At 46.2% G+C, this 24,254-nt stretch overlaps 1 protein-coding gene across 1 annotated transcript in view; it reads right to left on the bottom strand.

Annotated features, from left to right (window-relative positions):
* Positions 1–268: 268 nt before the first annotated feature.
* LOC144142648 (uncharacterized) overlaps positions 269–24,254 on the bottom strand; it is a 30,374-nt gene continuing 6,388 nt past the window's right edge. Inside the window, exons 4-8 of the mRNA XM_077674299.1 lie at positions 20,988–21,122; positions 16,563–16,710; positions 13,204–13,363; positions 6,983–7,136; positions 269–2,437 (exon numbers count right to left, since the gene is read on the bottom strand). Coding sequence (XP_077530425.1) covers positions 2,100–2,437; positions 6,983–7,136; positions 13,204–13,363; positions 16,563–16,710; positions 20,988–21,122 — 935 coding nt within the window. The 3' untranslated portion in view covers positions 269–2,099. The remainder of the gene's footprint in view (positions 2,438–6,982; positions 7,137–13,203; positions 13,364–16,562; positions 16,711–20,987; positions 21,123–24,254) is intronic.

Here is a 24,254-nt window from a genome sequence, read left to right on the forward strand (position 1 = left end):
CGACCGGTGGCACCGCATCTAAAGTTAAAATGTCTGTTGCAAGCGAGACTGTTGACCAAAATTCAAGCATAACTAGTTTGTTACAACCATCTTCTATATACGATGTTTGTTATAAAAGAAGTAAAATTATTGGGAAGAGTACGGCAGCCAACCTTGTCGGTGAATAGTGTCTCTTATATGCGGTTGTCTGTTATAACCAATGCCTCTTATAACAGGGTTAAACTGTCCTGCGGCAAACTTCACCAAGGTAGCAGGCAATACCAAAATCAGCAGAGAGAGGAACATTATTTATTAAAGCAAAACATGGCAGTGCTGAGAGACCAAACAAAAAAAGCAACAATGTGACTAGGAACGGAACATCTAGCAGACATGCAACACGCAATGTTTGCGACACCAAGACCTCACATAAACGAAGCACCAGAATGGCACGCACATTGTCCGACATCTCTTTTTTACTGGTCCAGCTTGTATCGCAGTGACAATTGTGAGATTTTAACGTTACACAGGGTAGAAATCACCAAGCAGAATGTGTTTACGAAATAAGCGTAGCGGTTTTCATCTCTAGTCCCTCTCACAGCTTGAACAAAGCCTATCATTCAGGCGCAAAGCCAAACGTGGCAAGGCTAATGCCAACAATAACATTTCCGGGGAGTTATAAACAAGCAACAGACTTGCTTCAACAACAAGTGCCTGAACATTTCCTCGGCTGTCTAAAAAAAAACACACAAACACCAGTTCCGGTACAAATTTAAACTCGAGGCCACTTCTAGCCCTGAAACAAGGGAGACAAGACTTTTCACACAGCCATTTCAAGGCTGCACAGGAAATGAAGGTCATTTACAAAAGAAACAAAAGATTTCACACCAGTATATACAATAGCTGCACCCTCGTGGCAAGTATAAGACGAGATTGTAACAGCTGATAGGCAGAATGAAAGGAGAAGTGAGCATGACTAGAGCACCTGCTCTAGTAAGACTCGTCTAATGAACATAGACAAGCTTATCACATACACAGTATATGCAGCAACATCAGGAAGCCATCAGAAAGGTCACTAAACACTCGAAACAAGGCACTAAAACACTGTGAAATGGAAGGGGGGGGGGATATGGGGCAGTACTACTCAAGAATGCCTTTTCTTTTCAGCTGAATCACCACGTTACTTTTGTGAAGTTTCTGAAACTTAAAAAGAGAAATGAAGGAATTCTTTCAACTTTCCACCCCCCCCCCAAAATACCCACTTAATACAGCCTTATTGGAGTTGCACGTAACCCTGCTCTTCTGCATTAGCAAAACCGTGGAGCCCTACAAATAACCGACAACCTTCCGCCGGTGCAACCAATACCACGTGTACTGTGAGCGTACCATTATAAAAAAACCCACTTCGGGGCTGGCATGTATTTACAAACCTTCAGAGTAGTAATTTTGATTGAAGCAAAAATACACATTTCTTCTTTTTGTTTTGCACATTTCACCCCAAAAGTATTTGAACACAGTCGTAAAAACAAAAAAGTGGAACGAAATGCAGTTTCATTTGAGGTGGATCGTTTCATGTTCCCCTTTTGAACCCAGTGCAAAACCAGGACTGTACAATTGCACTGCCACTTTACTAAGGGCATTATCTCGTTTCGCAAAGCCGCTATATACTTGCGGCACATTAGGAGAGATCGTGTCGACCAATAACACTGCACTCTATTTAAAAAATACACTTGACTGGTCTGAATAATCCTGCACCAAGGAGGACTCCTATGCTTTAAAAATGTAATTAAAGTTCGCTACACAGAACTTGTTGGCCTATTGAGCCATCATGTTTATATCATTAAAAGTTACACGGTCTATTTTACTCCCCTTCCCAGGGCAGTTCTGACTGCTCTTGGAATGAAGATTCTTCAGACAAAGACAACAAGAAGCTGCTCTGGAACAGTTCTGTGCAGCCCAGAATGACAAATCAAAGAATATCTTTCCTCCTGTCTAAAAGGCAACTTTGGACCTTAACCGAAAGATGAGCAAACAAGGTGCACTCCTGGTGTACACCCGGTGTACACCAAACTCTACAACAAACGCACAAACACAGGGTTGATGCCCCAATTCACGTCCCCCGATCAGTCTTGGATTGGCCAGTGCACGGTAAACAGTTCATCGCTCGTGCAAGCCACCACAACCGGCAGCATCGTCGACGGACTGCTGGTGATGTCCACGGACACGAGGGCGTCGGAGCTCAGCTGCTTGCTCCAATCCGGCCACTCCTTGTACTCCAAGTCGGATAGCGCCGACTTGTCTCGAAGCCGGTACAGGCACAGCCGGCCGCTCTCCAAGCCGATGGCCAGCAGGGTGCCGCGCAGAGCCAGGGCGGTCGCCCGGCATTTCCACCGCGACAGGCCACGCACTGGCCACAACCCGCGGCGGCCGCTGTCTACGGACGCGTAAAGCCCTGCGTTGTCTGAAACGAAAGACAGGCATCACCTTGGCTTGATAAGAAGGCGCGAAGACAAGACAAGAAAATTTACCCCACCTTCCCGCGAGGGGAACCCTGTGGAGATGCGACGCATCTTGGGGGTTCACTTGGTGTTTCCGTTCGGTTGATTCTCTAATTGCGTGAAACGTGTGAGGAACGCGTATGATGTATTCATTTCTTTGGCCGGTGCTGGAACGACCGCAGCTACGACGCAACATGGCGCGGCTATGACACAACACAATCCAACACAACCCACTTTAATCCAATCCAATCTAAATCCAATCCAAATCCAAGCCAATCTAAGCCAACCCAACCAAATCGAATCCAATCCAATGCCCCTCGCGAGAGAGTGTCCGCTATCAGAGAGGAGAGGGGGTGCGCGGCGGAGAGCGCAGCTCGCGCGGCGAGGAGAATGGGGGAGGGGTGTGGACGGACAACAACAACGCCGTATGGAGGGACAAGGCGAGTGAATGAGATGCAGTCGCATCTAAAAGGCAAAAGCCCTACTGCCAACGTCACTGTCTTGGGCTCAATAAGAAGATGCGAAGATGAGACAAGACAAGACAAAATCCACACTGTTGGAGTCATCTTGCAGGGGTCACCCTGCTAAAGCGAATGGACAAGTTTGCTGCAGTTGAAGAGTGGCGCATTTCTTTTAAATTGGGTTTAAATAACATTGGTTAGAGATGCGCAAGACTAATGTTGTAGGTGTGTTTTGTATTGCTGGCAGATAATTATTTCTTACATTACCGCAGGCATCCCTTTTAAGTTGCTACACTCGGAGGTATTCACAATTTAGAAGCAAGCAAGGAGAAAAGCGAAGGATAATAGAAATTTAAAGGTTAAAAAAAAAAAAAAAAAACACCAGCCCAGGGCCAATGCAGAGACTCAAACACAGTCTTCACTAGACAGTAATGTGATGCCACAATTGCGTGCTGGCCTGGGGATCATGGATAGTATGTAAAGCACATCAGCACCTACCAGCTTTGGTGCGACGTATTGGACTCGCGAATTCAACAATGTTTGTCAAGTTCCTTTTTTTTTTTTTTTTTTTCAACCTGCTGCAATGATGAATCAGTTGCTTTTCATGCCATCAGCACTCGATGGCATTTATCAAAATTACAGTGGTTTTACACACCGAACCCACACCTGGTCTACGAGGCACACAGTGTGGACGGCTCCGGATTAATTTTGACCACCTGAAGGTTTTCAAAGTGCCCCGAAATCTCGGCACGCAGCCGTTTTCGCTTTTCGCCTCCATCCAAAAAGCAGCCACCGCAGCTGAGATCGAGCCCATGTCCTTTTTCTTGGCCTTAGCTACTTAGCCACTGTGGCAGGTACTGGTGTCCGTCGAAACCAGTCATCATTTTTCTGACCGAGTGAAACTAAAAGCAGTTCATATAGTATTTCAATTTTGCGACATCATTCCCATCATTTCTCGCCAATTATCACATCACAGCGTCAAATCAAAACCTGAACGCTAGCAACACTAGGGCAGGGGACAGTGGTGACAGGGCTAATTTGGCGAGCGAGGTCCCAGCAGTGACTAAAGACAGGGTGGAACAGGCATTCAAAGAGATGAAGACAAAGAAGCCACAGGGAGCCATAAAATAACTGTTCATTTGCCAAAGGACAGAAAAGGGATACTTAAAAGGCTCGCGAAATTGTTCCCGGTATGCTTCAGGGCTTTCGCTGTCATCGTTCTTTCGCTGGACTTTAATTCTCTGAGGAGGCGACTGCCCTTTTGCAATGACACAGTAATATTCTGAGAAACGCACATTTTACATAGGTCGACAGTTCTGTGAGCAATCCGCAGACTCAAGAAAACGCAGGAGTAGGACAATGGCTCAAAGCAGTGCGTTGATTGATTGATTGATTGATTGATTGATTGGTTATGAGATTTAATGTGCTGATGCTACACAGGCGATGAGGCGCGCCGTGGTGGAGGGCTCTGGATTAATTTTGACCACCTTGGGATCTTTAACGTGCGCCAAAAACTCAAACACACAGACGTTTTCGCTTTTCACCTCCATTAGAAAAGCAGTCAAAGCAGTGTGTTTGTGAGTGCAAAGCGGTGTGACGATGCCACTTCAAGCAGCGCTCTGTGTTTTCTCGAGTTTGCCACTTACTCCTGAGCCCAAGTAAATCATGCATTTTTCTCGCCAATACTGCCTCATTTCAAAATGATGTCTGCAGCCTCACAGGATTCGTCCCACGCTTCCGCAATGCCGGGTATGTTGACTCTTGTTTTCGCTTTTGTTCCCCATATGCATCGCCGTTATAAATGTTCTTCAGTGGAAAGTCCGTTACTCGAACAAAAGGGTACGATAACGTTGCCCATCATGATGACGTGAAGCCAACAAACATCGGGCTACAACTGGACTAAGGAATCGTCAGCAGCGCCAAGCGCAGGCAACGTCGGTGGCTGATCGCTGCAGCAGCGAGTTCTCCCCAAGAAAATGACAGCGCAAAGTCCACCAAAGAAAATCCACTCCGTTTCACTGCCTTCACAGTCGGATATGAGAAAAAACATGGCCAGGCCGGCCTAGAAGAAGCATGGAGGTGCTTGTAATATGACGGGGTTGTGGCTGATGGTCTGGCTTCGGAAGACTTCCTCTATGCTGGCTCCTGAATCCTTGCAAGCGAGCAAGTGACACGACCTCATCGTTGTGCAAGGCATGCTGGGAAAATTGAAAGGGGTCCTAGGCAGTGACACTGACACCGAGGACGCCAAACCCCATACAACATTGAAGTGCTTGACTCAATTAACGTGCTTCAGCGCTACGCAAGTTTGACAAGGGCAGCTATATATGATGCAGACCCTGTGGGCCTATGAACGCAGTGCGAGGCCATTTTTTTAAAGCAAAGCAGTAAAAGAAGGTCACGTATTATTTTCAGTGAAAGTAAAGGCACTTTTAAATGGTCCTTAAACCTGGAAAGTACATTTTTCTGCCTGTTAGATACAGATTTTTGATGTGACAAAATTTTAATACAACAAAGCAAAGTGCCATTTTTTACGGTTCGTGATATCGTGGTTAACTGTACATGGCCATTATAGACTATGAAAGCGTTTAATCTGGTGGAAACCAGCATAGTATGTAATGGAAGCATGCAGTGACCAAAAGGTAGAGAAAACTCATAAAGGGTTCACAGAGGGAATATAGAAAGAATGTACAGGCACGCTATGTCTTCATTACAACCTCAAGAAGTTCCGTATTAACAATGATGTCAGACAAGGAGACAACAATATACAGTGGAACCTTGTTGATACATTCTCAGTTAATATGATTTCCCAGTTGCTATGTTCTCAACCGTGAACACTAAAAACTCCTCATAGTGCGTTTCTTACTGGATAGTAGTACGCTTTCCCAGATTGTATGTTTCTACCTCGCATTTTTTTTAAACGTATCAGCGAGGTTCTATTGTACATCTTTTCAGGTCTACTTTCTCAAGATATTCGGTTTTACTTAAAGCAAATGCTTAGTTTATAAGTGAAATATTGGAAATGTCCAAATTATTTTCAGGTGTAAAAGACATTTTATTTCCCCAAGTTATTTCAATTTCTTGTTTGACTCGCACTGTTTTATATCTGACTACCCTGGGACTGCCCTGGCAGGGTTCATACAGGCTTCAAAAGCAAAAATTCGAGGGTTTTCAAGGACTTTCAAGGACCAGAAAACACATTTTCAAGGTCCCCATCTAATGTTTTATCTGGGATTATTTATAACTTTTTAAACACAATGCAAAAGATTTTTGTTCCGCAATAACTAAGCACATTAGTGCACATTTAGGTGGGTGCTAACGGGTTCGTGAATGCTTCCTCAGCTTTTTTTTATTTCGTGGTTGGTATTGAGAGGTTTTTCTTTTTTTGGTGTTTTGCTCAGGCTGTTCGATTTCGAAACTTCGTTAATGTTGCCTGCATCGCCTGCTTTGTCAGCAAGAGTATCAGCTGAAATTAAATCAGCAAGTGTTGCTGCAAGGCAGGACGAACTATGTACACGTCCACCATTTGCACGTAAAAGCAAACGCAGATGGAGCGTATGAGGCACAGCAAACATGCAATGAGTGAGCGTCCACAGACTAGATCGAAAATGCAAGTAGAGAACAGAAGCTGGCTTTCACTGGATTTTATTGTGACGTGGATTGGATTGAGAAGTGCCTGTTCCCAATGTTGCCTCGTAATAATGAAAATCCACCAAACTTGTTATTTCCCACAATACACTGAAACTTGATTTTTACAATGTTTCTTTGCATTTGTTAACACCTAAAACCACTACAAACACTTTAAATTCTTGTGAAAAGGCAGGGCTATTGATTCTCTCCCGAAAAATCAAGGAGTTTCAAGGACCATTTAAACATTCCAGGACTATACAGGCCTTGAAATTGACACTTCTAAATTCAAGGGTTTTCAAGGTTTTCAAGGACCTGTGCAAACCCTGCCTGGGACTGCCCTAAGGTTACACCGGGCAGCACAAGTGATGTGCTTAGCGGGCCAGGAAGTTCCCGTAACATACTCGGTAGCGCACTCACCTGTGGCAACGATGAGCAGCCCCTTCCTTTGCATGAGCGCCTGCGACACCTGTACTGGCCCATAGCTGCGCACTTGGGGCAAAGGCCATCTCTCCCACTTGTCGTCGGCTAAGCTGATGCTGCCTCCCACCCACTTGGGACCCACGTGGGTGACCTGGGAAAAAGGTACGGGGCGGAAAAAAAAGTGCGAGGTTCCTAAAACGTCATAACATCCCTAGGTGACATAAGCCTGCTCTCTGCAGTTTGATCCAGCCTAGAGGACTAGTCTGGCAGATGACCTCCAGCTCGAGTTGGTCGCCCGTTGAAAGAAAACTCAAAAAAAAAAAATTGTCAGATTTAGCGTGCCGAAGCTACACGTGGGCTCCGCATTAACTTTGACCACCTGGGAATCCTTAATGTGCACTGAAATCTCAACAGATGGGCATTTTTGCTTTTTGCCTTATATTTTATAATGTTTGCTAGCTGAGGTTCATCCCTTCTAAAAATCGCGTGCCCTGCAGAAGTTCGTGCATACATTTATTTTACGTTTACATGTCCCATGCTTCTTTCAGAAGATCACTTCATTAAGCTCTACTAATTTCGCGCTTCCCCATTTAAGATTGCTAGATTAAGCCTCTAGCCTCTTATATCGTAAATATCCCTTACTCCTCCTTTTCTTGAGTCGTGGGTTTCTTCCTATCAAATTAACGGGCAAATAGTGCGGGAATATTAATGGTCATAATTCCAAAATCCTTCCAGTTACATGTGGCGTTCCGCAGGGGAGTTTGCTTGTTCCCCTACTTTTAAATGCAGAGCATTTCTTTAACTCACATGTAGCGTCCGCCGTCCATCCGCAACAGCTCAGCGCGCAGGTGCGCCCTCTCCCCCACTCCTCCTCTCCCGCATCACGCTACCCTCCTCACTCTCAACAACAGGTCCGCACCCCTCTCCCTACACTATATAAAAAAAAAAATCCCCCCACCTCCCCGAAGGGGATCGTGCGGAAATGCGAATGCTTTGGGTGCACCGAATTCTTCTTTGCGGTATCGTCGCCGCGAGGGATTCGACTTCACCGACTTCCATCGCTATCAAGGCGCCAGTCGGCAAGCAGTCACAAAGAGAGGCGCGCGCTCCCTGCATTTATATGCGCAGCGAGCGGAGAGGGGTACGCGGAGAGGAGAGAGATACCCGCGCCAGCCCACGCGTGAGCTCTCTCTCCACCCCGAGCTCCGCGATGCGAGCTCCTCCTCTCCACTCACTCTCCGCTACTCCGCCCGAGCTCCGCGATGCGAGCGCCCTCACACGCCGAGCGCGCTCCTCCTCTCCCCTTGCCCTCCGCTACTCCGCACCTGCTCCGGTTGCTAGGCGCGCGCCACAGCTGTTGCTAGGCACACGCCGCTCAACGACGCAAGACAACCCGCGGCTAAGAAATGCATTCGCATTTAAAATAATAGTTATCGGCGCCTGGTTTCGATCCCACGACCCTGTGGGCGGAACGCGAGGTACATGGTGCTCTTCCCACTGCGCCACAAAAGTGACACAGAATCAAAGGGTACGAACGCGCCTTATATCCTTGACTCATTCAAACTACGTCAAGAAGCTGCTGATACACGGCAGCAGTTGCATCGATCTCGTCTTCACCAGTTGCTGCAACGCACGACCACTGCTTAAAGACCCCTTAACAGTACACTTTAGCGACCACGAAGCCGTCGTTCTCAGCGTCCAATACAACGACAACAGCAACAAATAAATAAATAACGACTTACAACAACCCACTCCTTGCCTTCACTTCTTGCGTCACAAAAAAAAAAAGAAAAATTGGGCCCATCTCTCCACGAGGGGGGACTCGAGTCGCAAAATCACAAAAGTAATAATTAAAGGGGCACTGACACAAAATTTTGAAGGCGAGATAACTTCGGAGATAGATTGGTGGGAACACTTTTATACATCATCTGCAAAATATCAGCGGTGAATACAGCCTAGAACATATTTAAAATCAATTTTGAAGTGTGCGAAACGCAACCGAGCGGCCAGCAGAGGACCACGCGCAAGTGTAAATAAACAACATCCAAACACGTCACGAGTTTGTGTTTGCCGCTTCCGCACTGCCGGCTCGCCGCTCCAATCGGAGGGCCGGAGGGCGGAGCTTCTGCTCTCGAGAACGAACGACCCGATCGTTGGCAGCGGAGGCGCCGTGATTTCGTCAGCTCATCGGGCAGCTGGCCGCGACGAAAGTTCTACAGCGATTCCAGGCACTCTGTTTCTATTACTGTTTATTACCATTGGATGCGGAAACGCGCCGGAGGCGCGAAAAGCCCACTGAGCCAGCCGCACGGTCGCTGTGCAGGCGGCGGCCACGGCCGCGAAGTGGCCCACGCCGGCGCAGGTAGCTCGAGTGATAGCTTGTTACCGCTGCACGAAATTGTCCCCAAGTCCCGACCATGGTGGCTTACATGAGAAAGGAGTTAATGATGCCATGGCGGGTTGCATTAAAAATTGTCATCTGCACCGCTTACGAGAGCGGCACTTGAATATCCGCCGCAGTGCTAAGCCGAACACATCTGTAGGCGGACCTGTAGGCAGACCGGCCGGCTGCTCCCAGCGCGCGTCTTGCCACCCACCGTCTCGAGCGGCGCGCGTCGTTCGTTAGCCGCGGTAGCATTTGCACTCGCAGCGCCTGCGTCACATCCACGGTCGCTTTTTAATTAGGCGCCTCACGAGATCAGTACGGGGGGGCATTCGCAGAAACTGCCGTCGATGCGGATTCGACAGTGCTACGGCGGCTCTGCTCTGTAACTGTGATATCCCTCCGACGGTCACGTGGTCAGCTTTGTTCACACAAAATCCACAAAATCCATCGTTTCGCGGCACTCGCTGAAACCGAAACTGCGACTGGCCGCATTGAAAATGCCTCTAATTAAACAACCGTCGCACGCTGAAGCAAATGAGGTTTCTACAGGTTATAAGTAGGTCACTAGCTACTTATCGCAACAAAAAAAACAAGATGCAAAATTTTTGTGTCAGTGCCCCTTTAATATATGAAAGAAATAATAATAATTAATAGTAATAAGCAATAATAGTTAACACATTCACTACCACCCCACCACCACCCCCCAAACACTAACATTAACACAATACACCCACCCCCTACGCGACGCATTTACTCGAGTCCCCCCTCGTGGGGAGATGGGCCCAATTTTTTCTTATTTGTTGCAATGATATTGTTGATAGTGTTGCCGAATTTGTACAAATACGCCTCGAAAAAACAAACTGCACGCAAATTAACGGGGACAAGAACACATAAAGACGGCACAAGCGCATGCATCATTACCAACTCGCCCAACTCTCAACCCTTTTACTTGTACAAATACGTCTTTTCGCAGACGACTGTATACCGTCTAATAATGTTCACTCTGTTGATGACCGGACTGCCCTAAACTCTGCTCTGAACAACCTTCTTTCCTGGTGCACTAAATGGGGTTAGAGATTAAATGCCGAAAAATCCGTTTATCTTAGAATGACCAAAAATACTCTTCCCCTTAAATTTTTCTACACAGTTTCCAACAATCCCCCAGTTGAAGTTTGTGAATATAAATATCTCAGTGTTACAATTACTAACAATTTTAATTAAGCTGGAATATTCACACCGGTAACATCTGCGCTTTAGCATTCTGTAAGCTTTGTCAACGGAGGCGGTAAAGCTTAAAGATGCTCCCTCTCATGTAAAACACCTGCCTACACCACTTTCATTAGACCAAAATTAGAATATGCTTGCATAGTCTAGGATTCTTACACCAAATCTAACATGAATAGTGTTGAGAAAATTTAAGGAAAAGCTGTACCTTTTATTTTCTCAAAATACAATCGCCGTGAGTCTGTTACCAACCTTATGATCAGTAATAACATCTACACTTTCAAGTTAAGACAGAAATTCCTTCACTTGAAGTTTCTTCATTAACTATTCACCAATAAGCTTGGGTTAGACCGTGCTGCCTATCAAGACTCCTTTCAACAAGAAAAACCCGTCACATCCACGAACTTTCATTAACCCATTTTTCATCAGGACTAACACTTTCAAGTTCTCGTTTTTTCCTCGCACCATTGAAGAATGGCATTTGTTACTTGTAACTACACTTTCATCTATAGAAAACTTAGAAACGTATCTGAACCAAACTGCCACTGTCCCAAATTGAAGTTTGCTGTGTTGATGCATTGTTGTCCTGCGAATTGTTTAGCCTCCTTTCCCTCCTGTCGTGTTTTTTTTTCCCCATGACATTGTTATTTACTTGTGTTTCGAAATTCGTGCTGCTTTTTTCCCTTTCTTTTACCCATATTCTTGTATTTGTTTTTTTTTCACCATGCATTTTGCACTTGTGTAGAATTCTACTCGTCTTTCCACTCGTGCTTGCATTTTGTAAGCCAGCAGTGTTGAATTATTGAAAATGAAAAACTGAAAGTAAATGAAACAAACTGAATTTTGTAGCACTGACACAGACAAGGACAATGCGAGGGAATACACACAGGACGCTACCACATGTTTCCTCGCTTTGTCATTGTCTGTGTCAGCCCTACAAGATATTCACAATCCCCATTCGAGATTTGTGATGACACAAATCATGGTGTGGGTAAGTGTAACGGGCGTTAACACCCATTTCATGCTTTTTGCGCTTTCCGCATTAATAAGCCTGCTGCTGCTGCGAGTGGTACGTTTGTATTCACGACACTTGCATCTGCCGACGTGGGCCAACTCGCTCTTACACTCTTGCGTCCCTTTTACGGTTTTGCCTTTAAAATGTACCACAAACGACCAGGCACGGTGGCACACCAGTGGCCAGTAAAGGGTCCATGCCGACAAAATGCAAGTTTGGTTCATTCAAAAGACTGCCTCGTTAGAATAACACTAACATCACTTTTAAGGCAAACATCACTTGAATAAGCTATATACTCAGGAAAAAAGAGAATGGTCATGCGACGCGCTAGCTCATTTCCTGCACTAGAAACTACGACAAGTTCTGGGCGGCTGTGCGATTGGCTGCGTCCGGCAAAAGCAAACGCACGTTAGGCAGGGCTTGCATGCATGCCAAACGAGCTAGTTGCACTTAAATTTAATGCATATTCCTTTATAACAGTAAGAATACTGGGGTAAACAATGGAAGTTACGAACACACACGTAAACATAGAAGCACCAGTGCGTACTGCGCGCACTATGCCAGTTACAGCGGCACAGCCATCTGGCGTGTCAAGCTTACACTGGCCAACTAGCATAAGCGACATTGTTTTCTGTGACCATGTTTGTTCAGCATACCCAATGTTTCACGAAATGAGTATTATCAACTGTAAAAAAGATTATCCAGGCACAAATCCGGTCAAAAACAAAGCCATGGGGGAACGTGGTCCCGAGCAGTAGGGTGGCGCCATCTAGGAGGACTGACAGCAAACAAGGCGTTCTGCCGTTCGCTGCAGCCGTAGTCCACCTACTTACGTTCGCCTTAGTACTTGCGCTAGACACTGCAGACATCACGAAACACGTGATTCAGCAGGATAATCAAAATGATGGCTTAAACTGTGTAATTTCTCAATGAATAAAGCCTCGTTTGGTGTCCGACAGGTACCGGGGGCCCTATAAGACACCAAATCTTTCGAATAAAACAAACTTGTATTTTGTCTGCATGGCCCCTTTAATAAAAATTAAAGCTGTTCCACTCAACGCGAAAGCTGTCGGAAGTGCAGAGCAGTGATTCGCCATAATGGGCTGTGGCGCCGTTATCCGCTCACTGCTACCACCCAATGCAATTCAAATTTCCCGCCTTTGCAGTGCTCGCGCAACCCCGAAACTGCGCCAGCGGGAGTTCTGTTCTCTTTGTGCTTATCCTCCCATACGTGCCGGCGTTGGACTGCCACGTTTTTTCGCTTACTATCGTACAAACTAACCCCACGAGCGTTCCTAACTAAATGAACGTGGGTGCCGCCGGATATTTGCGTATATTTTGCCTCAAATGTACCTGCAGTTTTCTTTGCGCAAAACAACGGGGAGATGTATGACAAGCGCCAGTGGTTCACGAGTTTCAAACGCTTATGACTATGTAAACCGCTTGGCTTTTGAAGCCTCTGTGGGACGCTGCGACGACAGCTGCTACGACAGAACGCCACGTGGCTCCACTCGGGTCCAGCGAGTGAACTACGACAACAAGGCAAGCCCTGAAAGTGCTCTGCCCTTAAAAGAGCAGAACAGTCAAACTCACGCTGTCTTCGCTGATGCCTATCCAGGTGCAGGCACCAAGGCTGTTGGGGACCCGCAACAACGGACGGAACTCGACCAGAGTGCTCCCTTTGAACACGAGCTTCAGGACAAGTACTGCGCAGCGCCTCTCGCTCAGCGCCGCCAGCAAGTCGCCACAGACACTGCGCGAAAATGGGATGGGAACGGTGCGACAAATGAAAAACAACATACAGTGTTAACTGGTGGAGGCACCCCGGCCAAAAATGTAATACAGTGGAACCCATGCTGATACGTCCCCCAGACTTGCGACGACCTGCTTTTTATGACAAATCCCCGCGGTCCCAGCAAACTCCCCATAGAAACAATGCGTTAAAAACCCCAATGATACGACGCTCGAGTGCACGTGGTTTGCTTCATACAACGAACCCTGGCGTAGAAAAACCGGCATTTTTTCCGTCTTTTACACCGCTTTCCTGCTTCATCTTGACCTTTCTTTATTGTTAACCCCCATTCGACCCTGCTTGATGTGCAACGGGTCCGAGCAGGCAGGTATGTGTGAACGGGAGTTTACCTCTACCGAGCGCTCGCTTTCCTAGCCCGCTCAACCCCCCCCTCTCCCTCCCTCCCTCCCTCCCTCCCTCCCTCCCTCCCTCCCTCCCTCCCTCCCTCCCTCCCTCCCTCCCTCCCCCTCTCCCCCCCCTCTCTCTCTCTCTCTCTCTCTGCCTGCATATCAGTGTCTTTCAAAGCGGCGTTGTCGCTCTGCGCCTTTCTTTGCCACTTTCTTTCCATTGCCACCTGGTACTATTGTTCGTTTTGCTTGGCCTTGGCAGTTTCTCACTCTCCTTTTCCCCTCTCAATTTGCTCGAGCATGTCCGCCTTATCTCTTACGCGGGCAAGGCACGGGGCTGGCAGGCTATGAATAGCGCCAGATGGCACGGGGGTGGCGTATTGCGCCGCGCTTGGCTGGCACGCTACCTCGGATGCAGTGGAGAGGAGGGGCGCACAAAATAGGGGGTTCTTTTTTTTTTTAATAACTTGGGAATTTCAGCTAAATGTTCCCAAATCACGCGAGACCGCGCTAAATACAGCAGTTTATAAGTTGCGTGAAACCAGCTACTAGGCTGGCATTTACCCGCACCTCGGTCATACGACACCCTGGATATACGACCCTTTCGCATGGTCTCTTGAAAGTCGTAGTATCAAGGTTCCACAGTAACAGCAACAGAGACATGAGGCATTTTGTTTGCAAAATGAGCCAGATCCACCTAACGCGAATTTGAGAAACAAGCAAAAGTTTGTTACCGGACCTAAATGCAACGCCATCAAAGCTATTATATGACATACTTTACATGTCAGCTAGGGCTAGTTTATGGCCACAAATAAATAAAAATTATGCCATGAATTTGAGCAATATTGGGTTGGTCTTGGCTCATGTTGAATTGAAACGCTCAAGTTGACGCGACATTTTTGTGAAAACTTTATTTAAATTCACCATCAAGCACGGTGCGATTGAGTTTTGGTGAAAAAGGCATTATAAATATGCAACAGGGCCTCAAGAACGGTAGAACTATACATGGAGAGCAGGTGAGTCCTCTTGGCACCATTAGCTGCTCTTTTCAAATTCTTCCCCGGGATAATTATCTTGGGCACGCGTCAAGGCACTAACGAAGTAAGCAAGCTCTTCATTGCTTTGCCATGAATTTCCAAAACACTTCCCAAGATGGCGGCTCATATCTTCTTCTTCAACTTAATGGAGTGATTGGTACTCTCAGGGGCATAGAGCTTCATACTAATATATACTAGAGGGAAATCTGGCGCTGCATTTGCGGGCCGCCGTGGACGGCGCCATTGCAGCTAGCGACGTTCCTCGCCTCCTTGGCTTGGTTAGCCACATGGCTTCTTTTTCGTCTTGAAGCCAAAATCAATAAAAGGGGTAACATTTTTTTTTCTTCATCTTGCATGAAGCTTCTAAATAATCCCTGACAAATACATCTTTCTGGAGCTTTAATTTTACAATAATAAAACAAATTCGATTAATCTTCTGCAGCAATATTGTTGCATTTTTGCAGCCAAAGCCAACTTTTCAGCCTGTTCGTGAGCCATGCCAAGGAAAAGTAGAACGTGCCTGCCCAGTACATGACAGCACGCTCGCTGAAGCGCGGTTCCCCGAGACAGTGGCGCCAGATTTCCCACTAGTATATATTAGTATGAAACTCTATGCTCAGAGGGAGGGGGGGAGATTTGCCATTTCCTCTAAGCAGCGTCTATTTTAGTTAAGTACTAAAAAGGTCAATATGGGAGTAAAAAAATAAATATAACCACAGTTATTTGGTAGAGAGGGATGAGGAGAAATGAAATTATTGTTTGACATCTCTCAGTTTCATTTCGTTCGACTTTTTCCTTCCGTTCACTTCGTCATTGACATCTAGGGGCAGATATTTCGCCGATCTCCTAATTGCCGCCTGAATTCATAATAAGCCAGCTCCGAAAAGCAAAAGCAAAAGAGAGAGAGAGAGAGAGAGAGAGAGAGAGAGAGAGAGAGAGAGAGAGAGAGAGAAAAACCTTTCGAAAACACTTATGAAACAGTCGAAGAGTCAAGCCAGAAACAAACTCCCATTGGGCCAATGGATTTGGCTCATGTTGATCCGTGAAACAGTAGGATCTGGCTGATTTTAAATGCAGAGCATTTCTTTAACTAACATGTAGCGTCCACCGTCCGTCCGCAACAGCTCAGCGCGCAGGTGCGCCCTCTCCCCCACTCCTCCTCTCCCGCGTCACGCTTGCAGCACATGTGCAGCGCGCGGAGCTTCGTAGTTGAGCGCGCTCCGGTGCTGCAAGCACCGTAGCAACAGCAGGTGCTGGCGTGACGGTGGCGTGATAGCGCTCTCTCTCTCCACCCCCTCTCCCTCTACTGCGTTCGTTGGGAATATAATCCACCCACCGATCTTACCGCAAATAAATAATAATAATAACACTTGACGTTACCTAATACTCGTCCCGTACTCTCTCTCCCCAATCATACCAACAACAACAACAACCCTACCACCACCATTACAACACCCATCGCCACCGCCACGCGCGTAACGCCGCTAATGCTCTGCATTTACTCGTGCCCCTCCCGCGGGGGCATGTCGGGGGTCCCTTTTTTATACGAACTATGATCTGCATACACGTTTTCGGGGCGTTATTTCAACTATTTTCTTGCCACTACTTTTTTTAGGTGAGAGTTGCAGAGTTTTTCTTGTCAGTGCAGTTTTATCTGAACTAATTTTGGTTTTTGGATCTGGCTCATTTCGGGGGAAAAAAAACAACAACAACAAAAAAACGCACACCTCACATGACAATGGCTCTGAACTTCAAGCCAGGAGGAGCTCGTCTCACCTCAAGGACGTCACGGGATAGCCAGTCTGCCTGGACAGAATGTGCCTGGAGTCAAAGTCCACCTGGCGGGCTTGAATGCGTGACTCTTCCGTGGAGTACACCAGGGTGGAATGCAGCACCTCCAACCCACCAAACCAGGGCCGGGAAACTGCGAGAGTTGTTATACCCCTGTCACACGGCAAACCTAATGTCATTCGAAGCAAACGACAATTAGCTCATCCGGTTTGGCTGTGTGGGTCTACACGGCAAAGCAAATGTCATTCGATAAGGATAGTAGTGGTGTTTTGGAGGTCCACAGAATTGTAAAGTAATGGTGTAAACGAATCTTCAATGTTTTCAAACCTTTTACTGTTTTAAAACGAAAAAAAATTACTTTTGCAATGAGAAGTGTATAGCTCTGTTTCAGGATAAATCCAAATCTGTAAGCAACAAATCTGTGTCTGGTTGGCAGCTAACATGTCAAACGTTTGTAAAGGTGTTGATTGCCTTCATTTCAATAGAGTTGAACCTCGATATAACGAACCTCGATTTAACGAAATTCGCGATATAACGAATTTTTTCAAGTTTTCCATCAAAATTTTGCAAAATGCATGTATTTTTATCTCGATTTTACGAAGTAATTTCGTGCGGCGCTCCCGATTTAACGAAGTCACGGCAAAAAGGAAGAACGAAATTCCAGTCGAGGCACGTTTTATTTTGCCTCTTAGAGCCTACATTGAAAACATTCAGTACTCGCATAACTCTTAAACGGCTAAAATGAAAGAAAAGCGGTGAAATCTGCGGTTGACAACAATTCAAAGCGATGAAAGAAGCTGCTCCAACCGCTAGTGGTCATAGACGGTTGAATAGTGCGGCCACCATTTTGACGTCTCCGTCGTTGCCTACATCAGCGCCCTCTATGCTTAGGCTGCCAAAGCCTACTTCAAGCTTTTTTTCTACGCATCCTTCCTCACGGTGCTGCTGCTCTAGGTTGTGCTCGCTGATAACCACATTAATATTTTGCTCGTGCATCATTGGGGAGTCTTGTAAGCAGCGTGAACACTCCAAGGAAAAGATAAGTGTTTCGAACAAGAGCCCGAGGAAGTGTCAGGGAAACCGACGGTAGACCGACGGCCACCGAAGTGATGGATGCCATCGACGTTCTGCGGAGGCACGCAGGCGCACGCGAATGTGTAAGAGCAAGCCTTGTTAGCGCTGTCAGCATACGAGGTCAAGAAACGCTAAGCACTGCTTACGGACGTCTTAACTACAGCTTAAACATCGAGTGCTGGTGGCAATAAATTGCTTTCTTTGAACGTGGTCGTTTTCGTTTCACCCGGGTTCATTAGACAGCTGCGGTGCAGAGAAATCGGTTTCTTTAGGGCTCAGCTGGCATAAAAGTAATTGCTTAATCGAATTTTGCCGGAAGATACTTACTGTAAGCTTTCCGCTTTAGCGGGAGCACGTAAGCGCTGCTACACAGTCCGTCCGCGTGCACTCTGCTCGACTCACAATCATGGGTATCTCTAGTGTCGTGGTTGCATCCCACGCCCATACTGCAGAGTTTTTGTACATGAAAAAAAAGTCTTTAGAAAGTTTCATAGCACCGTTTCGCTGTTGGCCCGCTGCACCCCTCAACGCCGCGCCTAAGCCTACCTCTGAACGGATCAAAAGAGGCGTAACTTCGAGTCAGCACCTTGCCGGGGTGAAGTTCATGGGGCATGGACGCGGGTTCAAATGACTAGCAGCGGCGTTTAGTATTGACTGCAATGAAAAAAATAAAAAGTGGAAACCTAGTCTGCGATCACATTTAATTGCGGAAAAAGCACCGGTTTTACGATGACACATGAACTACCGTCGGCTATCCGAATTACATAGCCTAAGTGTTGAAACTCTCAATTCACACGATTTTCGCGGCCAGTTTTAGTACAAATTTCGCTTTAAGTGGAGAGGTAACTACATAGCAGTTGTTTCTGGGCGATGGGCAAGGTTTTGAAACCTCAATAGCTGGTTAAATGAACTGTAAAATCGAAACCTCGATTTTACGAAATTCTCGATTTAATGAAATTTCCGCCCGCAAGTACGACTTCGTTATATCGAGGTTTAGCTGTATAAAACAACATTCAAAGGAAAATATTGATTGACTGGTAGGTCTTAGACAAAGTGCTTTAGAGTTTATCGTTGATCTTTCTAGTTTAGTGAAAGGACCACTGTTGGCGAGACTACTCGTTTGGTTCGGAAGCTACTGAAAATAGGTTCGCCGCACTCATTGAATCCCAGAATGCCACTCGTGGAAATGTAATTTAGCCTTCCACGTAGCGCCAAACTAATGGCATTCACAGCTAACGTCATTCCCTTTAAATGTCATTAGATCAGCGTGTGATAGCGGTAATGTACCTCTGTCACATGGCAAAATCTTGTGACATTTAGAGCAAACGTCGTTCGCTCTAAATGTCATTAATTTGGTGCTACACGAGAATGCCGAATCACATACGAGACGAATGGCATTTAGCGGCTAAATGAGGTTGGGGAGCTCATTCAGCGGCCAAATGAGTAGCCTCGACAGCAGTGGCGCGTTACTGGACAAAAAAAAAAAATTAGATTAATCCCCCTTTCATAGGAATCAGTAAAAAAGTGAGAGGATCAGTTGATGTTTATTTTGCACTGATATGAACCTGAACATCGCTATTTATATTTCGTCGGTACGGCACTGTCAGACTTATCAACATTAGACACTGGATTGTACGCGTCGGAGCACTGCGTAAACCCGAATGAAACCACACGCGCTCGCAAACCATGCGAACGATACCGAACGGGCTGCCAGTGAATCCTTTGGTGAACTCGCAGTCCGCTGCAGCGAAAGAGCCTGATTTGCAGGCTGTCTTGTGGGTGTGCTTGGCAAGTGACAACCTGCTGGTGTGTTGCTTTCGCAAATGTGCGACCACTGCGTCCCTGGCTCCGTATTGTGTACGGCAGACAGTTGCGTTGCACCGAGCTCAGCTGGCGCCAACTGTTGGCGCTCATTTAGTATCATGATGCACTACTTCGCTTCACCGCTCTTAGACAGCAGCACCCTCGAAACAGAGGCGGTTATAAGAGAGATATATGGTGCGTTCATACGGGTGTCCACGCTTCAGCTCGTAGTGGAGTTGGTCAAGCGCCTGGCACCTCTCGTTGCGGCGACCGAGCACCCGGCTCGAAGCCTGGGGGCGCAGCCGCATTTTTCTGGCGATGTCATTTCCATTACGGATATGACATTAGTAAGATCTTGGTGGATCCCGGCATAAAACACTTTCGCGTTAAAAAGTTCAGTAATAAACCATAGAGTACTGTTTCTAAAAACTGTCAGTAAACTTATATTTTCTTCCTTGTATTGTTTTTCAAAGAAAGAGAGACAAACAAGTATTAACAAAAAAAAGAAATCTCGTCCCTAATGCCCGCTATTCTGATTAGGATTTCTTGTGGTCTTGTCGCGGCTTGTAATGTCTACTTATGTCAGCTAAAACGGCGATTTTCTTCTTTTTAATTTAAAAAAAAGAATTATTTGTTTTGTTTTAAAGAACCATTGTGTATGAAAACATTTCTGATGCACTTAAACTATAATTTTGCAGTTTTGCGAGTTCGCTAACTGTCACCACTATCACTATCAAATGACATTTGTTTCACCGTGTAAAGACGCACGGCCAAACCGAATGTCATTAACAGCTAATGTGATTCACTTCGAATCACATTAGATTTGCTGTGTGACAGGGGTATTACTTTAACAGGCTCATTTGTAACCCTCACCCACGGTTAGCCTACAGTCAAAAAGACTACCCAAACTTTCGCACATTAAAAAAAAAAAGCCTGAAAATACGGACGTCTCCGCTTCAAAGCGTTCAGCTGCAATGATCAATTAGCGCGCCCCACAAAGCTGCACTGTAATCAGTACTGTGGCTTGGGTGACTGCACTGTAAGCAGTATGCCTTTACACCGATTTCTATGGCAGGCATAGTAGTGGTCATAACAACCCTCATGATATCCGGTCTCGCACTGTAGAAGATTAATCAAATTTGTTTTGTTATTATAAAACGGAAGTGTTAAAAAGATTTATCTGTCAGTGATTATTTAGAAGCTTCATGCAAGATGAACAAGAAAAAGATGTTACCCTCTTTTGTTGGCTTTGGCTTCAAGACCAAAAAAAGAAGCCTTGTGGCTAACCAAGCCAAGTAGGCGAGGAATGCTGCTAGCTGTGTGCCCATGACGGCCCGCAACAGCAACGCCAGATTTCTCTCTAGTATATTAATGTAAAACTCTATAAAATGAAAATTTAAGCTAGTTGGATACTATCCATTATAAAACAACCGCGTATAAATTGGACAGGACAGAATGCTCAAAAAGACACAAGTGCTGTTTGTGTCTCTTTCTGTGTCTACTTGTTGGCTCGGGATGAACAAATCGGCTCACCACAGCCATGGGGGTCGACCAGTACCATGTCGTTGACTGCCGCGTTCCATCCGGAGTACTCCATGGCAACGTATCCGCTCCGCCCATGCCAGTAGACGATCCGCCCGCTCTTGTGGCCGGTCACCACCAGGTCACCTGCAGATTGTGAGTCAAACACGTTCCCTTGTATTGCTGTGCCTTGTTTCTGGGCATGAAATGCTTGCACAACTCGCAGTGGAGAAGTTAAAGGCTGGTCGAAAATCCGCGCCAGCCCCGGGAATAAAAACTCCCACCGCAATGGATATGAAATAGCAACTAAAGTGGAGTTAGTAAACTGCACCACCGCTAAGGACAGCAAAAACGAGACGAAGGACGTGGCAGACAAGGACAGGCGATTCCTTGTCTGTCTCATCCTTTGTCTGGTTTTTGCTGCGCTTAACGGTGGTTTAACAGTGAGTGCCAACTAGCCTGTACCCATGCATTGTACAGAGGAATGGCTGCTTTGTTCGTCACTGCTTCTACCAGAGAAAGTGAGTTTGGGTGCCACGGCATAGTGAGGCATGGCTACAATGACAGGCTATGATCATGCCAACCGTTTCTGCTAATCGGTGTCTAGTCACGACTATGACGACAGGATACAATCGTAGGCTGTGAGTACTCCAGACTGTGACTGCAGTCTTCGTTTTTCTCAGCGACGACTTATACTAAGAAAAAAAAAATGAAAGAAAGAAATCGGCACGTCCGCTGTTGTTCTGACACGGAGTGCAACCCTGTGGATTGGAATTCCAGCGGCCACTGATTGCACGTTCATCTCGGAATAATTTATTCATGCTGTAACTACAACTAGTACCACCGATGCTCAACGCAGTTGGCTGCCGTCTTTTTCGTGCACTTTAGTCTTGCTAGCCTTCCAAACATTCTTCTTGACGTGGCAAAAGGCCACCTAATTACTGGGCAGTCTTGAGTGCTTAAAGGGACCACGCAGACAAAACACAAGTTAAGTGCATTCAAAAGATTGCCTAGTTAGAATCATACTGACACCACTTTTAATGCACGCTACACTCAAAAAAGCTGTATAATGAGGAAAAAAAGGAAATAGCTATGCGACCCACTAGCTCATTTCCCGCAACAGAACCTACGATGCCATATGCCCGCTATGCAATTAGCTGAGGCCGGCAAAAGCAAACGCAAATTAGGTGGGGCTCATAAGTTTGCCGAATGAGCTATCTGGCTTACATTTAGGGCACGCTCTTTTTATAGCAGTAAGAATGGTAGGGTAAACAGTGGGAGTTATGAAAGTATTTATAAACATATAAATACCGATGCGCACAGCTATTGGTACTGGGCACACTAGGCCTGTTTTAGCTGCACTGTGGTCCGCCGCTTTGGAGTTGTCCTACACAACACTGGCCGATTGGCGTAAGCGACGTTGTCTTACGTGGCCCTGTTCATCGAGCATACCCCATGTTTCCCGAAACGATTACTTTCTTAAAAATCAAACTGCGCGCAAATTAACGAGGACGTGAACACACTGAAGACTGCGCTTGTGGTGTCTTCAGTGTGTTCACGTCCTCGTTAATTTGCACGCAGTTTGATTTTTAAGATGCGTCAATACCAACTCGCCCAACTTTCGACTCTTTTACGATTACTTTCTACCGTAACAAAAACAAGACGGGAGCAAATACGGTCAAAAATAAAGCAACGGGGGGCAACGGTCCGTGGCTCTGTTTGGTAGCGCCATCTGAGAGGACTGACCGTAAGCAAGGCTGCAGAGCCTAATGATGCACTGGAAGCTCATTTGAATGCCCGCCCCTGTGACTTCATGGTGGACGTCATGAAAACACGCGATTTGGCGGGAGATTCAAAATTTCAATCTAGATTGATTAATTTCTCAAAGAACACGGCATTGTTTGCTGCTGGACAAGCACTGGGGGCACAATAAATCACCAAATCTTTCAAATAAAACAAACTTGTACTTTGTCTGCATGACCCCTTCAAAAGTTTTCGCTTCTGTCAACCACGTCTGCCATGCAATGTAAGCATTTCAATTTGCGGTCACGCTAGATGACATGGACGAAAAGTGTGAGCCACCACCGCGTGACTGCGAAATTATTAGTACTAGAAACACACACTAAGTGATTGGGCTAACGAACGAACTGAGTGATGGGAAACACCAGCAGTCCTTCCCGCGTACATTTTTCAAGCACTAGCTAATGTGTACGTCGCCCACGCATTAAATGGGTTGATACGAATGGAGAAAAAAAACTAAAATAAGTAGAATTAATCGGATTGCAAGAATCTAGATGATTGTAAACCCCAGCAATACCTTCACAGGAATTTCCTTTTTTTGAACGTTAAGAGTAGAAGAAATTGCCCATGAGCTAAAGAAAAAGGTAGAAAAAATTCCCACGCATTTCCCCGAGGGGGAGAATGTGAAAGTGCGAATGCACGATTGTCGGCCCGCTTGCGGCGCTTGCGCTCGGCCCCCGCAGCCCACCGCCTCGCCGCCTTCTCTTCCATCTCTTCCATCGGGTTTGTAGTATCACGTGTACACCACGCAGTTATCAAGCCGCTATAACGCCGCTGAGTCGCCAACGCACGCCGCTGACGACGTAGTTTGAATGCGTTAAAGATATAAGGCGCGTCACTAACATTGATATCAGCGTCGCGTCCGTGGCTTGGTCGGTAGAGCGTCGCGCTGCGGCCGCAAAGTCCTCGGATCGAAACCTGGCGCCGGATGCTGTTTCTTTTTTAAATATAGAGGAGCACTGCGGACGCCGCCGCCGCCACCGCCGGCGGTGGATGGTTTGGGGTCGCTTATAAAGTGCATTCGCACTTAAAAAGCACTATTTACTCCAGTCACAACCTTGAGTGGTGTTCTCTCAACTTCAAGTTGACAAGAATGATGGTTTATGAGTCAATGCAAAAATAAATAATGAATAAAATTCTGGTCCTTTTTTACGCCCTTTAAGCTGAAACAATAAAAAGACAGCGGTGAATAAGCTCTTTAGCAACAGCAAAAGCAATTCCTAGAGATCACATTTTTGTACTTACTGCGGGATACATCTTCTCCTACAAAATTCTCTAAACAAGTACATGCGCAATAGCACACATTTGTGAGCAACATCGAAGGCCCTGCAAACCTTCAGGCCTAAAAAAGGAACTCATGACTAGCATTTTGATGAATGATACACACAATAACTGCTTATCACTCACAGCGTTAAACAACTTCAGCATGCAGAGAAACATAGGTTAACTTCATGTTGCAGTTTACACAGATAAGAAGCG

The sequence above is a fragment of the Haemaphysalis longicornis genome, unplaced genomic scaffold, assembly GCF_048455015.1.
Source record: "Haemaphysalis longicornis isolate Haplotype H1 unplaced genomic scaffold, Haemaphysalis longicornis Haplotype H1 scaffold_6, whole genome shotgun sequence".
Lineage (NCBI taxonomy): Eukaryota > Metazoa > Arthropoda > Arachnida > Ixodida > Ixodidae > Haemaphysalis > Haemaphysalis longicornis.